At 41.1% G+C, this 14,122-nt stretch overlaps 2 protein-coding genes across 31 annotated transcripts in view; one reads left to right on the forward strand and one right to left on the reverse strand.

Moving 5' to 3' along the window:
* The window catches only part of AFDN (afadin, adherens junction formation factor), a 215,865-nt gene that overhangs the window by 25,044 nt on the left and 176,699 nt on the right, over positions 1-14,122 (forward strand). The window lies entirely within an intron of this gene.
* LOC102930172 (metallothionein-like) lies at positions 11,736-12,194 on the reverse strand. The gene is given in 2 exon segments (XM_027833262.3): positions 11,736-11,980; positions 11,982-12,194. Coding segments are annotated over 2 exon segments (192 nt in total). The 5' UTR covers positions 12,114-12,194; the 3' UTR covers positions 11,736-11,920.

Genomic DNA, 14,122 nt, shown 5'->3' on the forward strand with positions numbered 1-14,122 from the left:
TTTCTTCTGTGTTTACATATGATAAAACTTTAAAAGCAGATTGATTGTGTTTGGTTGTATATAGTAGTATTGTGGTGACAAATGAAATGGTTTTCAGATCCCATGGAGCTGAGCAAACCAAAGATGTTACTAGTGCAGCTGAGAGCAAAATCACTGGGGAAGAGTTAAGCCATCTGCTGAGTTCAGGATTTAATAGACCATGGGCACTGGCAAACATTTTCTTTTGGTGGCTCCTGATTAACTTGGCTGCTGTTTCAATAACCTATGCTACATGATAAATCATGTAATTGACCTGTGTTTTACCAATTACAGATATGTTTTATGAGATTTTCATGTTAGTTTTAAAGTTCACAACTTTTAAAGTTTTTTAAAGTTTTTAGGGTAAATGCTTTTTCTTTAGAATTAAGGATATCCCAGTACAAAACGATTTGAGGGCTATATGTAAGTTTGTGAGAGGTATGCAGAGGGAACATTCATGAACCTCTCTTCTTCAGCTTATCATTAATATCGCTGACATCTGTCAAAAGAGAAATGTTCCCGGAGTACATTAAAATTGCAAAAAACGTAACTTCTAACACACTGAGTCTTTTATGCATTTTTGACTTTATTCTTAAACATTTGTGTTAAAGCTAAAGTACATTCCATAAATGTGTTGTTTATAAAATTGCTTAGTTTCTTTGTCTCATTAAAATGAAAATATGTTTAGACTGGATTCTGTTTCTGTGTTAGAATCTATCTTGGATTCTCTGAGCGCACATTTTGTTGATGGAACAATCTTGGAACCTTCCATTTCACTGTCAGAAAAGTGTAAAAGGTAGATAAAGCAGATGTCATCTTAAATGTGAAAAGCAGAGTTTGATAGAACATTGGCAATGCATACAGAAGATGACTTGGGGAAGTCTTGTATGAGGATCATTATATGAAAGTATCTGCAAGCAGTTCCATGTGCACAGGTCCTTGCATTTGTGTGGAGCCCCACTGACATAATTGGTAGGGGGCTACTCAAGTAGAATGGGGACCTGTGTCCTTACAGGTGACCTGTAAGGGAAGACTGAGCATGTGCCTGTTGGGATAAATAATGCATTCAAAGTTTTTTGGTGATGGGTTTTTTTTTTTTTCCTGCTTGTTTTTTCCTTTAGTGACTTCATAGACTCATAGAATATCAGGGTTGGAAGGGACCTCAGGAGGTCTTCTAGTCCAGCCCCACGCTCAAGACTTAATCTTGTCTACCCTGGATGACTGGGGAGCTAATGGAATTATGACATCACAAGAGGCTGAAATCTGACCAAATTGAGAGGACATGGGTCTTTTAGTTAGATTGGCAAAAAAAAAAAGCTTAGTCTGATCATATCCCTCAACCTGTCAAGGATCAAAATGGGCTGCTGTATGTGGTAGACCCAAAGTGATGGACACAAGAAATTGTAGCAAATTTAAAATGACGTGGTATTGCATTCCGTTAGCGTAGGCAACACTTTCATTAACCTGAGTTTCATAAGATCTTTGTTTCTGGTGTAAATAATGTTCAATAACAAAAGTGAGAGAAAACTAAATTTTTGTAGACCATAGATAATTTTTGAACATAATGGCCATACTGGGTCAGACCCGAGGTCCATCTAGCCCAGTATCCTGTCTTCCGACGGTGGCCAGGTGCCCCAGAGAGAATGAACAGAACAGGTAATCATCAAGTGATCCATCCCCTGTCACCCATTCCCAGCTTCTGGCAAACAGAGGCTAGGGACACCATCTCTGCACATCCTGGCTAATAGCCATTGATGGACCTATTCTCCATGAATTTATCTAGTTCTTTTTTGAACCCTATTATGGCCTTCACGACATCCTTAGGCAAAGAGTTCCACAGACTGACTGATTGCATTGTGTGGAAAAAATACTTCCTTTTGTTTGTTTTAAACCTGCTGCCTATTAATTTCATTTGGTGACCCCTAGCTCTTATGAGAAATAACACAAGTTTGGGGCTAAATTGAGTCACACCCCTTGAAATCAACATTTGAAAAGTATGAGTCTTGACTAAAAATTCCTTCACCTTTCAGTTGTTCAGCTTTATTTCTTGTGAAGTCACAGTTTCAGTAGTTCTGCAGTTGCCAGTGTTTGTTTAAATAATTAAATAACTTAGGAAGGTAACGTTACTTTTTCTCTGTAGTTTTTTTTAAAAAGAATATATGAAGAAACTGATGTGAAATCCTTTATGGTAGTAGCTGTAGTGCTCAGATACCATCTTCTAGTTACCCAACGGTTTTGTAGTGTGGAATCTCGTGGACCACTTCCCCTCTCATTCACTTTCATGCATACTAGCATATCAAGTCAATGTTGACCAAAGGAGTGTGAGGTGAATGACATCACCCAGGGCACAGTATTTCCCATGGGTCTAGAGCCAATTTGCGAAGTGTCTACTTCTTCCCCCCCATGTCGAACTGGCTAATTTGCTGATTAGATTATTCCCAGTCCTGATTTTTGCAGCAGTGGTCCAGTGTGACCTCAAGATAGAGCAGTTTTGCTTCGTGTTTCAGTCGTTTTCTGTAGAGGAAAACATCTAACTCCCGTTTAGCACTTGCATTGTGGAAGTGGAAGATGATTGAAACAGTCTTGATCACACTTGGTTGGAGGTGCCAAGTGCTACAGTAGGCTGGCATCTTGGCCAGGTTGGCGTCAAGACGTTCTCCAATTTGGTGGAAGAGTGCAAATGGATTCCACAGCAGATGTCATCTGCTTAGATAAACTTCCAGGATTGCGTCAGTGGCAGGTAGTTTATGTAGGGATTGAAGATGGTGGTGGGCACAAGCACGGAGCCCCAAGGTAAACTGTTGGAACAGGTGCATGGAGAGGACAGTTAGTCTCCCATATGTATCACAAAACTCCAGTCACAAAGTAGTAGTTCAGCCATGTCCACCATCCATACTGGGAGAGCTCTTGATAGTTTAACCAGAAGACCAGTGAGCCCTACTATATCATAGGCCACTGTCAGGTCCAAGAAAACAGTTCCTTTCTTCAAGTTCTCTTGCTACATATATAGAAAATGGGTTTCAAGGGCTAGGACTTGGTTGCATGTGCTTCAACTCTTCTGCAAGCCACCTTTGGTCAACGCTGGGAGTTGTCTCCACCTCCGGGGGTATACCCTGGAAGATAAGCTGCTCCAGGACTTTGAAGATGACAGATAGCAGAGAGATTGGTTGGTAGTTTGCCACATTGTGTGGGTCCTTTCTGAGTTTTAGATGGGTGATCAGTTTTGACAGCCTCCAGACCGTTAGCGGGTTACCCTCATTAACAACCCACATCAGGAATTTGGATAACCATTGATGGGTGTTGGTTCCAAGGTGTTTAAGGAACTCTGGTGAACTATTGTCATATCCCACCATTGTCCAGGTTTGGTGTTGCTCAGTACAGCGTCTAATTCAGTGCTTATGAATGGTGCTATTCACTGACAAAGTGGATGTAGTCTGTATTACCACCAGTGAACCACAGTTTGGGAATTACTGTCCAAGATAGAATGTGTCTTAGATTATCAGGTAGACATATAATATCATTTGGGTTTTGAAATTTTTAAAAGGTGATAGCCATAGTATTCTATGCAAAGGTGAATAGTTCTAATCTGTACAAGAGGGTTCCATTTACTTGATTTTCCTCTTCCCTGTAAATTATTTTCATCTGCCTTCACCTTTGGTGTACAGTAGTTTGCAGATTTGGTTACAGCAAATATGTTAATTAGCATGGTGTCTGATTCATGGATTGATATTGATTTTCCAGCAAAATACAGCAGTCTAGAGAGGCTGAAAGCATGTGTTGAAGTCATGTCAACTTCAACTGTCTGTTAAATAGTGTAGTCATTGTTTTCCTGTCGCCTCTAAAATATATAACCTGAGACATGAAATATACATTTCAGAAACGGTTTTATAGACCAGATGTTGTCTCAGTTGCTCCTGAATGTGTTTTATTGTTTAAAATGTTAAATACAGTATATTAGCTGCTCCATCCTTTGGTACTTTCAAATGCTTAAATCGTTGTCATACAATAAGATGGTAGTTATACTTTCAGGTGGTGGAGGTTTAGCAGTTTAAGGGGTGTCTTTAAGATTGAGTTGATTGACAAGTATTTCAAAGTGTGGGTTTGGTAAATTAACCTCAAATGCATTTCTTCCTCTAAAATAAAGCTATTTATCTCATACCCCTCCCTCATTTATTTCTGCTGGTCTCTCCCCATTCTTTCCTTTCTTAAAAGCAATACCTAGTAGCCATCTTCTCTCTGATTCAGGAAGGGTGGCCCTTGGTTGATTGGTCTTGCTCTTTCCGTTGGTCTGAGGTCCCTATAGAATGTGAGACCCCTTTCTCTTCTGTGTATTAATATGCCGTCTTAGCAACAATTCAAGAGCTCCCTACTATATGAAGTGAAAGAGCAAGTTTGGTACTCAGTTGATCCTGTGGCCAGCCTAGTGTGCGTTAATCCACCCTTTTCTGTATTCTTCCTCTTTCTTTCCTTATCCCCACTTCATTATCCCTTTGTTCCTGCTTTCCCAGCTTGTCTCTTGTGTTTATCATGTACAATAACTTCCCTTCCTCTCCTTCAGGATCAAGCTTGCACTGCTGCTCTTTCATTCATATTTTCCTATATCCCTGGATAAAAGCACAGTGAAGCTGATATTTCATGAGTTACACTCTGTTGTCTACGAGCCATCAGCTAAGTGCTGTGAGCAGAAGTAACAGGAGCATTCCAGGAAAAACTTAAATGAATGGTGAGGGGACACTGGGGAAAATGTGGCAAATGAAAATACGTATCAATTGTAAACCCCCCATTTTAAATGTTTTATTTTGTGCTTTTTTTTAAAAAATGTCTTGAAGGAACCAGGTAGAATGGTCTTGTATGACCCAGCCACTTGTGTCCTTGCCCCTAAGATAGCAGAAAAATGATATTTTGTCCCAGTAAAAGGGGCAGAATTTATCTTTTGCCATCCTGCTCCTAACTCTTTGGTTGTCCATGCTGTCATGGAGAGGTCTAGACAGCAGCACACTAGATCGACTCCAGTTGATAAAGAAGGCAAATGGTTCAGTTTTGTTGGGAAGGAAGATCTTTACTTTTGCTAGCCTCAAGTTCGGGGTAACCAATTACCAACCACTGATGACTAAGTATGACTATCTGAGCTATTCTAAATTCTCAGGAATAGCTATCCAAATTCTTGGATTTTATTGACAAGCTTCCTCATCAGGACAGAACTTGATTTCAGGCTCTCAGAGAAGAAGGCAAGATGATTGCCAGAACTGCTCATCAATCAGTGGTTGATGCAGCAGATGCATCTTCGAGGGCAGTGGCTACTGCCATTGTAATGTGCTGAGAAATGTCATGGCTTCTCACTTTCCGTTTTACTAGGGAAGTCCAGAGCACTGTGGAGAACCTGCCCTGCCCTTTAATGAAACTCCTGTTTAATCAAGACTGACGAGTCTTTTACACTTTCTAAGACCCAGGCCAACCCTCCACTCCCTGGGCATATATACACCTGCCCTGTATTCCACGGGCAATCATACATGTCTTGACTGGTGGTGGTAGAATTGTTGAACCAAAGACCTTGTGAGCCACTCTGTAAGAGGCATAGGATTCAGAAGTCCCATTTCCCTGCACCTTCTGTATCCTCATCCCAACCCCAGCCCCTGTGTAAATGATATTTTTGATGTGAGCTCAAGAGCTGCAAACCAATAATATAATTACCTGCGGACTCTCTCACCCTTTTGGAGGTGTTCTAACACTCTTTTTTCACAACTGTGTACTAAACATCATCCAGTCTGTCTATGATCAAATTTATTTCCCTGTCCACTCCGAGATCCCAGTCCCCACCTCCTTTCAGGGGCTATTCTCATGAGGAGGTTCTCAAACAAGAAATAGAGATCCTCCTACAGCAAGGAGCAATAGAGCCGGGTACCTCTTCAGCACCAAAGAAAGGGCTTTTACTTAACATACGTCCTTATACCTATGAAGGGCGGCTGGAGACCCTTCCTCAATCTCTGCCCTCTTAATCGCTTTATTCACAAATTCAGTGTTCACATGGTCACACAGGCATCTAGAATCCTGTGTGGTTTAAGCTCTCAGCATGAAAGATGTGTATTTTCATGTGGACATTCACCCTGCTCACAGATGTTTTCTCAGATTCAAGGTGGGCCCCAACCATTTTCAATACAGGCCTTCCTACTGTCTCCAGGATCTTTATCAAGATCTTTTTCGATAGTAGCAGCCTGTGTAAGATGTCATTGCTTCACTGTCTTCTCCTATCTCAAAGACTGGCTTTTCCTTGCCAAGACACCTCCTGTCTTCCCTAGGTGTCAGCATAAACTTGGACAAATCTGTTCTTGCTCCAGCCCAGACCTTAGACGATATTGGCACATGCCTAAAAATCAGTCACAGCGAGTGAGGGCTTACCAAACCAACAGTCCATGAACACCGTAGTATCTGTTCCCATCAAAGTGTTATCTCTACTTTGGTGGAGAATCGCCACCAGGTATGCATAGATATGTCCTTTCTTTCCCTCTAAACAGAAAGGATGATGATGATTACAGATGTCTCCCTTTTAGGTTGAGGAGCTCACATGGACAGCTGCACAGTGCAGGGCACTTGGACATTTTGAGAGTACAGGATGCACATCAATATTTTGGAACTGTGGGCACTTTGAGAGGCTTGCAGAGTCTCTCTTCCATTCCTTCAAGGTCATCCTGTCCTCATCGCGTCATACAATATGTCTGCCTTTTACCTCAGCAAACAAGGAGGAGTGAGATCCATCCCTCTGTGCGCAGAAGTGGTCAGTCTATAGAATTGGTGCATCAGCAATCAAATCCCTGGTGGCAATTCCTGGGACAGACTCTGGAAAGGTCTAATCAGAACCTTTCAGCCAGTGAGAAAATCTACTCCTCAGTGGGACCTAAACCTTGTTCTTTTGGTGCTCACTAAGCCTACCTTTGAACCATTGGCTTTGTTCCATGCTTCTCCTATCCAAGAAGGTTGCATTCCTGGTAGACATCACCTCAGCCAGGAGCATGTCTGATCTTAAACGTCTGATGGAGGATCCATCTTAAGCTATAGTCCTTAGAGATGAGGTCTCATTGCAATTACATCCTAAATTCACCCCCAAAGTAGTTTCACAATTTCACTTTCATTTCTTTCCTGTGACAGGGTGGACTAGGCCTAGAGGCTGCCCTGCTGGAGGCCTCAGGGTCCTGCCACACCCATCCTAGGAAAGGAGCAGTAGTGGAATCTTCCAAGCAGCCTAGAGTGGCTGCAGGGGAAGCTGCCAACCAGGGTTCAGGAAAGCCATATAAAAGGAGCTGCAGAGCTAGAGACACTCAGTTCCTTGCTGGAACTAGAGATGTGCAGATGGTGCTCCTGGCTGGTCAAAGTGAACTGTTGCACCACGGACTGCTCAGTGTTGGCAGAAACTGGGGCAATGAGAAAACTCCTGTCTGGCTGCTGGGCCTGAACACAGAAGGTCACTGAGCTAAAGATGAAGCATTGGTGAAACGTGGGACCACGGGGAAGTGGCCCAGGGAATTGAAATCAGTAGCGTTAAAGGGACATGGCAGCATGTACCTGGGCTGGGACCCAGAGAAGTGGTTGGGTCCAGGTCCCCCACATTAGCCACTGGGGGGAAGGCCTGAGTATTGGACTTTGACACGGGACTTGAACTTCTAGTGGCCCAGCTGGGGCCAGATAGGCCAAGAGAGGGTGAAACCATTGCCTCTGGAGAGGAAGCCCTGAGGGTATGGCTTCATACCATGGCTGGGACTGTGTGAAGACAGACTGCTTTAGGGTGACCAGATGTCCCGATTTTTAGTTTTGTCCCGCGTCCTGACCGATGCATTGTCGGGACGCCATTTGTCCCGATATTGTGGCTTTGACCGCTCCGGCGTATGTGTGGTGGTTTTTTTTTGTTTTTTTTTTTCCCCCCGCACAGCGGCAACTCCGCTCCGGCCGCTTTTTTTTTTTTGCTTCCCCCATGTGTCCCGATATTTTGTCCGTTTCATCTGGTCACCCTAGGCTGCTTAAAGACTGAGAGGTGCAGACACACGTTTGGCCAGAGGGTGCTTGCAAGAGGTGGATGCCCCACTGTTATGTTTCCAAAACCGCACACATCTGCATGTTCACACCCTCTTCCTACTGGAGTACTTCTAGTCAGATACCCACAGCAGACTACACACAGGGATCAGCACTAAAGAAGAGAAAGTTGCTTACCTTTGTAACTGGAGGTTCTTCAAGATGTGTGGTCCTTATCTATATTCTACTATCTCCCTCGTCTTCTCTGCTTCAGATCATCCTTGGATTTGCAGTAGAAAAGGAACTGGAGAGGCGGTCAATCTGTCCCACCCTTTTTCTTTGTTGGATGTATAAGGAGAATGAGGATGCATGCGTGGACTAACAGACACTGCTTTCAAGATTCTTCAGCTCTGGGCACATGAAGTTCATGCACACCTACAGTGGAATACAGAGAGGGATCACTCATCTTGAAGAACCTCCAGTTACAAAGATAAATAATTTCCTCATTTTCTGGTTGCTTTCCCCATCTTCTCAGCATCTTTTTTTTGTCTTAACTAGACTGATTTCTAGCCAGCCAACCTTCATCTACACCTTGGTTTTTACCAAATATTTGGGGAGCATTTGACAGTATTAGTTGAGTCAGGTGAAAAAGGCATCATAGTAATTTCCTATGATTAGTGATCAGACCATACCAGATTATATTACAGTATATGTATTCTATCCTTTGGGGGTAATAAACCAATTTTCTTATTTCTGTCAAAGATTACTAAGAATAACTACTGGACTTTTAGATGTTAAATATAGCTCTTCAGCTTTGTTTGATGTTTTTTCTTACTAAGATTTTCCAGTATAGTCTGTGTACTTACTGATGACTGACCTGTTTTTTCTTCCAGTATTTTGGAAGAATAAGTATTTGCCTTTGTACTGAGCTAGTGTATTAATCTACATGTAGATTATAGCTAAAATTTTAAGAGCTTCTATTTTTGTCAGTTATGCTGATTAAAATCTCATGGTTTCACAGGCTGTTTTTTGTTTTTTTCATTTAATTTGTTTCTGAAAAGTGCTGAATTGTTAGCGGAGAGTGAAGGCCTCCATCCATTTACAGATCAGGTACAGCAGAGGAAGTGCAAGCTTCCATATACAACACCATCAGTGTGCCCTGCTCCCTGACATTGGCAGGCCTTGCTCTAGGATTTAGATTAGTTCAGTTTCTCCGTGTATTCATTCAGTCTTTGATATCTTGAGCATTAGGGTGCCAACAGTAGCAGGGTTGTTTTTTTTTTTGTGATGTGACAAGCAAGCAAGCAGCCATGAAGTGGTACTTTTTGGCTCAGGTAGATTTGCCTACTCACCCTGTTAATGGTCATTTAAAAAAAAAAATTAATAAAAATATCAAATACTGAATCAGGCCACTTGCTTAGGTGCCTAACTTTAAGCACCCAGTTTTGTAACTGTTTTAAAGATTTTCTGATTAATACTGTTAACGAGTTAGTTAATTTCTGGGATCATCTTTACAACTCCCCAACATATTTATGGACGAATATCGAACCTATGTTCTCTTCCTATCCAGTGACACAACTAGGAAGACAATTGGCATAAGACTAAACAAAATATAAAGTACAGATTAACATATAAATGGAAAGGAAGAGAGCCCCCATCTTACATTTTGAAAATAGAAATTCTTTATTTAAAAACCAGTGTATTGCATGGCTATTTTCTTCCTCCTGTCTTATAATCAAGTCATTTCAGTCTTTCAAAGAAATTTTGAGAGGATTTTAACCTGAGCAGGCTTTCAGTAAGAATACTTTCCAAGTGCCAGATCTGCAAATAATAAACCTCAGGCCACTATTCACTGAAACATTTGCTGTGCAAATATTTGAACTCCAGGGTTTGAAAAGCTTAGGCCAAAAGGCTGATGAAATATCATTTGACAAGTTAGTCGCTAAAAATGATTTGTGTATGCACCACATGATGTCATTTTCTAGATTATTTGTACAAGTTATGGAGAGAACAGCACAGGAAATGGAGAGTTTTCTATGTAATCAAATGGTCAACTGCTGTTTCCTCTTTAGGGAATAGAAGTGGCCATTACTGAGTCACTAAATCTGCAATGTTGCCTTGAGTTTGGAAAATAGTCTTTTAAACAGTAGCTTCACTAAGGGTAAGAGAAAATGTAAGGTCATGGCTGAACTATTGATTTAAAATAAAAATAAAAGGTTTTGATTAGTGTAGTTATGGGGAGCTCTAAGGGCATGGCTACACTGGAAACTTCAAAGCGCTGCCATGGGAGTGCTCCCGCGGCAGCGCTTTGAAGTGCGAGTGTGGTCATGCACGAGCGCTGGGAGAGAGCTCTCCCAGCACTCCTGGTAATCCACCTCCACGAGGGGACTGCGCTCCCAGCACTCTGAGCCTGTTTACACGAGCGCTTTAAAGTGCTCTGACTTGCTGTGCTCAGGGGGGTGATTTTTCACACCCCTGAGCCAGCAGGTTAGAGCGTGATAAAATGTAAGTGTAGACAAGCCTTAAGTTTCCTTGTTTATTTGTGAAAGCTTTCTGATGGTTTGATGTCTAGAAACGAGGCTAACAGACTTAATTGACTATAGATGTAATTAGGTTGTAGTCCAAATTATTTACAGCAGGATACAAATTATAGTCCCCTCCCATCCCCCCCATCAAGCCTGCTTTCCTCAAATCACTTCACGAGTATTCAATGACGTATTAATTAATGTTCCTCTCTTTTTTTTCTTTTCTGTTGGACTCTTAGTACCAACATATACTGGCATTGCATGCAGAGGAATACAAAATCATGTAGATGTAATAAATCCAAATAGTAAAAACAAATTCTGTAAGATATTGCATAAAATAAAATTTATGATGTGACACCTTACAAAATTTTGTTGGTACCATGAAGTAATTACTTCACAATGTGTGGCATGACTGTTACTTGAACTCATGTCAATAAAACCTTTTTAATATATAAGCCTTGAAAAATGTGTTTGAGTGTGATGTAGTAAGGGTAGATATTAATAGCAGATTTGATTTCTGTAGGTCTTAAGAGATGAAGGGCTTCTTATGATAGAAAACATTTTCTAATATTCTTCTGTTGTAACTACCTTGTTACACACCATTTAAAAAATTTCTACCTTGTAGTTGAAGCTAAAATTTTAACTAATGCAAGGATAAACTTATTTCCTGTAATGTCAGTATTACACCTTTTTGTTCCCTTTGGCAATTAAACATATACTACTATTATGTTCACACAAATACGCTATTTGTTTCCCATTCTTTTCACATAAATAGGCAAATTTAGTAGCATATTATTTTTAAAAGAAGCAGGATTGTAAAAATCCATAAATAAAAATGAAAGATAAAAGATCTCTTTTATTGCAAGATTCAAATTGTATACTTTGACTTCTGTAATGTTATATACGTAGTTTCTGACTGGTGGAGTAAGTATCAATCTGAAGTTTGATAGTCTTTCATAAACTGGAAAATGCTGTTTGTTTTAGACAGTGGGAAGGAGGATATCTCACATCCAGGTTAAGACAGTTCCTTTTGAAAATTGGCCAAATATTGATCAGCCTCTGCGATGTACAAGATCACCCAAAGGGCCACATCCTCAGCTGGTGTAAATCACTGTATCATCATTGCCTTCAGTGGAGCTTTACCATGTCTCATTAGTAGAGTGTCTAAGACAGAGACTGCAAGGTATCAGTCTTAGGTGTTCTTCCTATTTTTTTTTTTTTTTTTTTTTTACATTTCTCCAGTCATGGCCTTTATTTTCATTCAACCTCAAATCGACATTTCTGTGAAAGGTACAAAATAGTCATTGCTACATTACAAACAAAATTAGTTTTGCCTTTCATACAGAATATTTACAGGAGAACAGAAAATAGCCATTTTAGGAACAGCAGCTGCATTTACTGGATGCTGGAGCTTTGCAGACACAGCTCTTGGCACAATTTATTGCATCCAGCTGGGCAACAGGAGCAACAACTCTTTTTGCAAGAGGTGCACCTGCAATTTTTGCATTTGCAGGAGTCAGCACAGGTACAGGAGCCACCGGCAGCACAAGGACAGTCCTGGGGATCCATTGCTCACCGGGTTGCTGCAGTCGCTGCTCAGTCACGCGGAGGGGAGGAGGCAAGGCTTGCTAGGCAGGCAGTCTCCTTGTCACGTAGTCCTTCAGCTTTTATTTCTTTCTGCCTTGAGTTCCGTTCCAGTACCTCCTCTAGATTTTCCCTTCCTTTCATTACTAACTTCCCAAATTGTCAAAAGATTCCTAGTGAGTGAATTTGGATCCATCCCATAAAATGCAGCTATAGAAGTCTCTAGGAATATTTAAGCTACAAGGTGTGAAACGTATCTGAGACCTTCCTGATTGGGGAAACTCAACAAAGACCTCCACTGTTAACAGAAATTATCAGCTCCTATTTTGGAGATGCAAACCTGTCATCCACTCAGAAAAATGCCATAGTCTACCTGACCTTTGAAAGGTCACTACCTGATGCAGAAAAACGCTGTAAACCTCTGTCTCTTCTCCAGCCTGTCCTGTCTCCAACCTCCTGTTACTAGACAGAATCATTGGGAAAGTAGTGCAACTAATCTCTGACCGCATGTGGCACCAACATCTTGGATGCTTTTCAGTTGTGCTTCAGACCAAGACACAATACAGCAGCAATGGATGGAGGCGCTCTCTCAGTGCTCATGTTGCTTGACTTCTGCGCACCTTGCTGCCCACTTGCAAGCAAAGTACTACAAACCTGTTTTCTTGACCTAGCTGGATTAAATTGGTGCAGCACTACACTGAGTGCAGTTATTCTTCTCCAAGAGGGCCCAGAGTGGTGTTAGGCAGTGAAAGCAGTTCTCCAAGGTTTTCACATGTGAAATTTTTCAGGGATCTTTCTGTCCCACTCCCACTTTTCTGACTGGTACTGGTTTATGACAGACCTTCTATTTCCCAGTCTCCTAAATTGGGCATTACTGGTTTTCTCTTGGTTAGTAAATAGGGTGACAATAAAAAAAGTGAAACAAAAAAGCTGACGTTGAACTGCATCGCTAGTTAATAGGTTGGTGATGTAGGTTATGCTCTAAGAATTCTGATTCCTATAATGTGAAGGTATATAGATTTGCCTCCCTGTTTTCGTTCTCCAACTTCACCCCCCAAAACATGTGGTTCTAGCTTGATTCCTACTGGCAGAGAGCAATAAGTACTAGTAAGTAATTTCCCCTTACCTTAAACAAAATCAGAAGGAGCAGTACTATTTTTAATGTCCTTGAGTTCACATTTCCTTTTAACATAGTGCTTTTTTCTGAAAAACTATTCATCTTGCATAAATTGATATGAGTAGGCCAGATTCATGTTGGAGTGTGAATACTTGAGGATTCATGTTTTTTTTTTTATAGGTTTCTCTTAGTTTTGTAAGTCAGATAACACAAAATGACATGCCAAACCATGGCTTGTCACTTATTCCTTCTCCTTTCAGCAGATCACCTCTAATATAATTGGTCTCTCCTAACATAATCCGGGAAGCCTAAAGTAATTCCTGAGCTTGTTTTGTTCTCTGGTAGTTTCATGACTCGGTGAGCTAACCCCATAGCTAAGCAGGTATAATGTTGCCATCATGTTGCTGGACACAAAAAGGCTAGCATCATATTATTTTTCTTGCCTGGGCCTGAAAGGAAAATGTCTAAGCATTGAGAATGTATTTTTTAAATGTAATATCCTCTAGAGAAGAAAGCCTGGTTGGGATTCACTGAAGAACCTTGAGATGTGTTACAGATGACTCTAAGCTCTGGATAGTAAAAGTACAAGATGAAGAAACTTTCAAAAACATAGGTGCTCCCTAAAATCATGTGGTAGTTAAGTTGTTATAAATAGTATATCTCTTATATAACACTTTTCATAGCAGATCTCAGTGTTTTCCAAAGGAGATTAGTATTATTGTCCCCACTGTACAAATGAGGAAACCGAGGCACAGAGAGGGGAAAGCCTGGATCCACAAAGGGATTCCTAGTCACGTAGTGGAATCAACAAACCCTGAGCTAGGTACGTAGGCTGCCTATACAATGCTATGGAAGTAATAGGTGCCTAAGAATGGTA

Source organism: Chelonia mydas, chromosome 3 (assembly GCF_015237465.2).
Source record: "Chelonia mydas isolate rCheMyd1 chromosome 3, rCheMyd1.pri.v2, whole genome shotgun sequence".
NCBI lineage: Eukaryota > Metazoa > Chordata > Testudines > Cheloniidae > Chelonia > Chelonia mydas.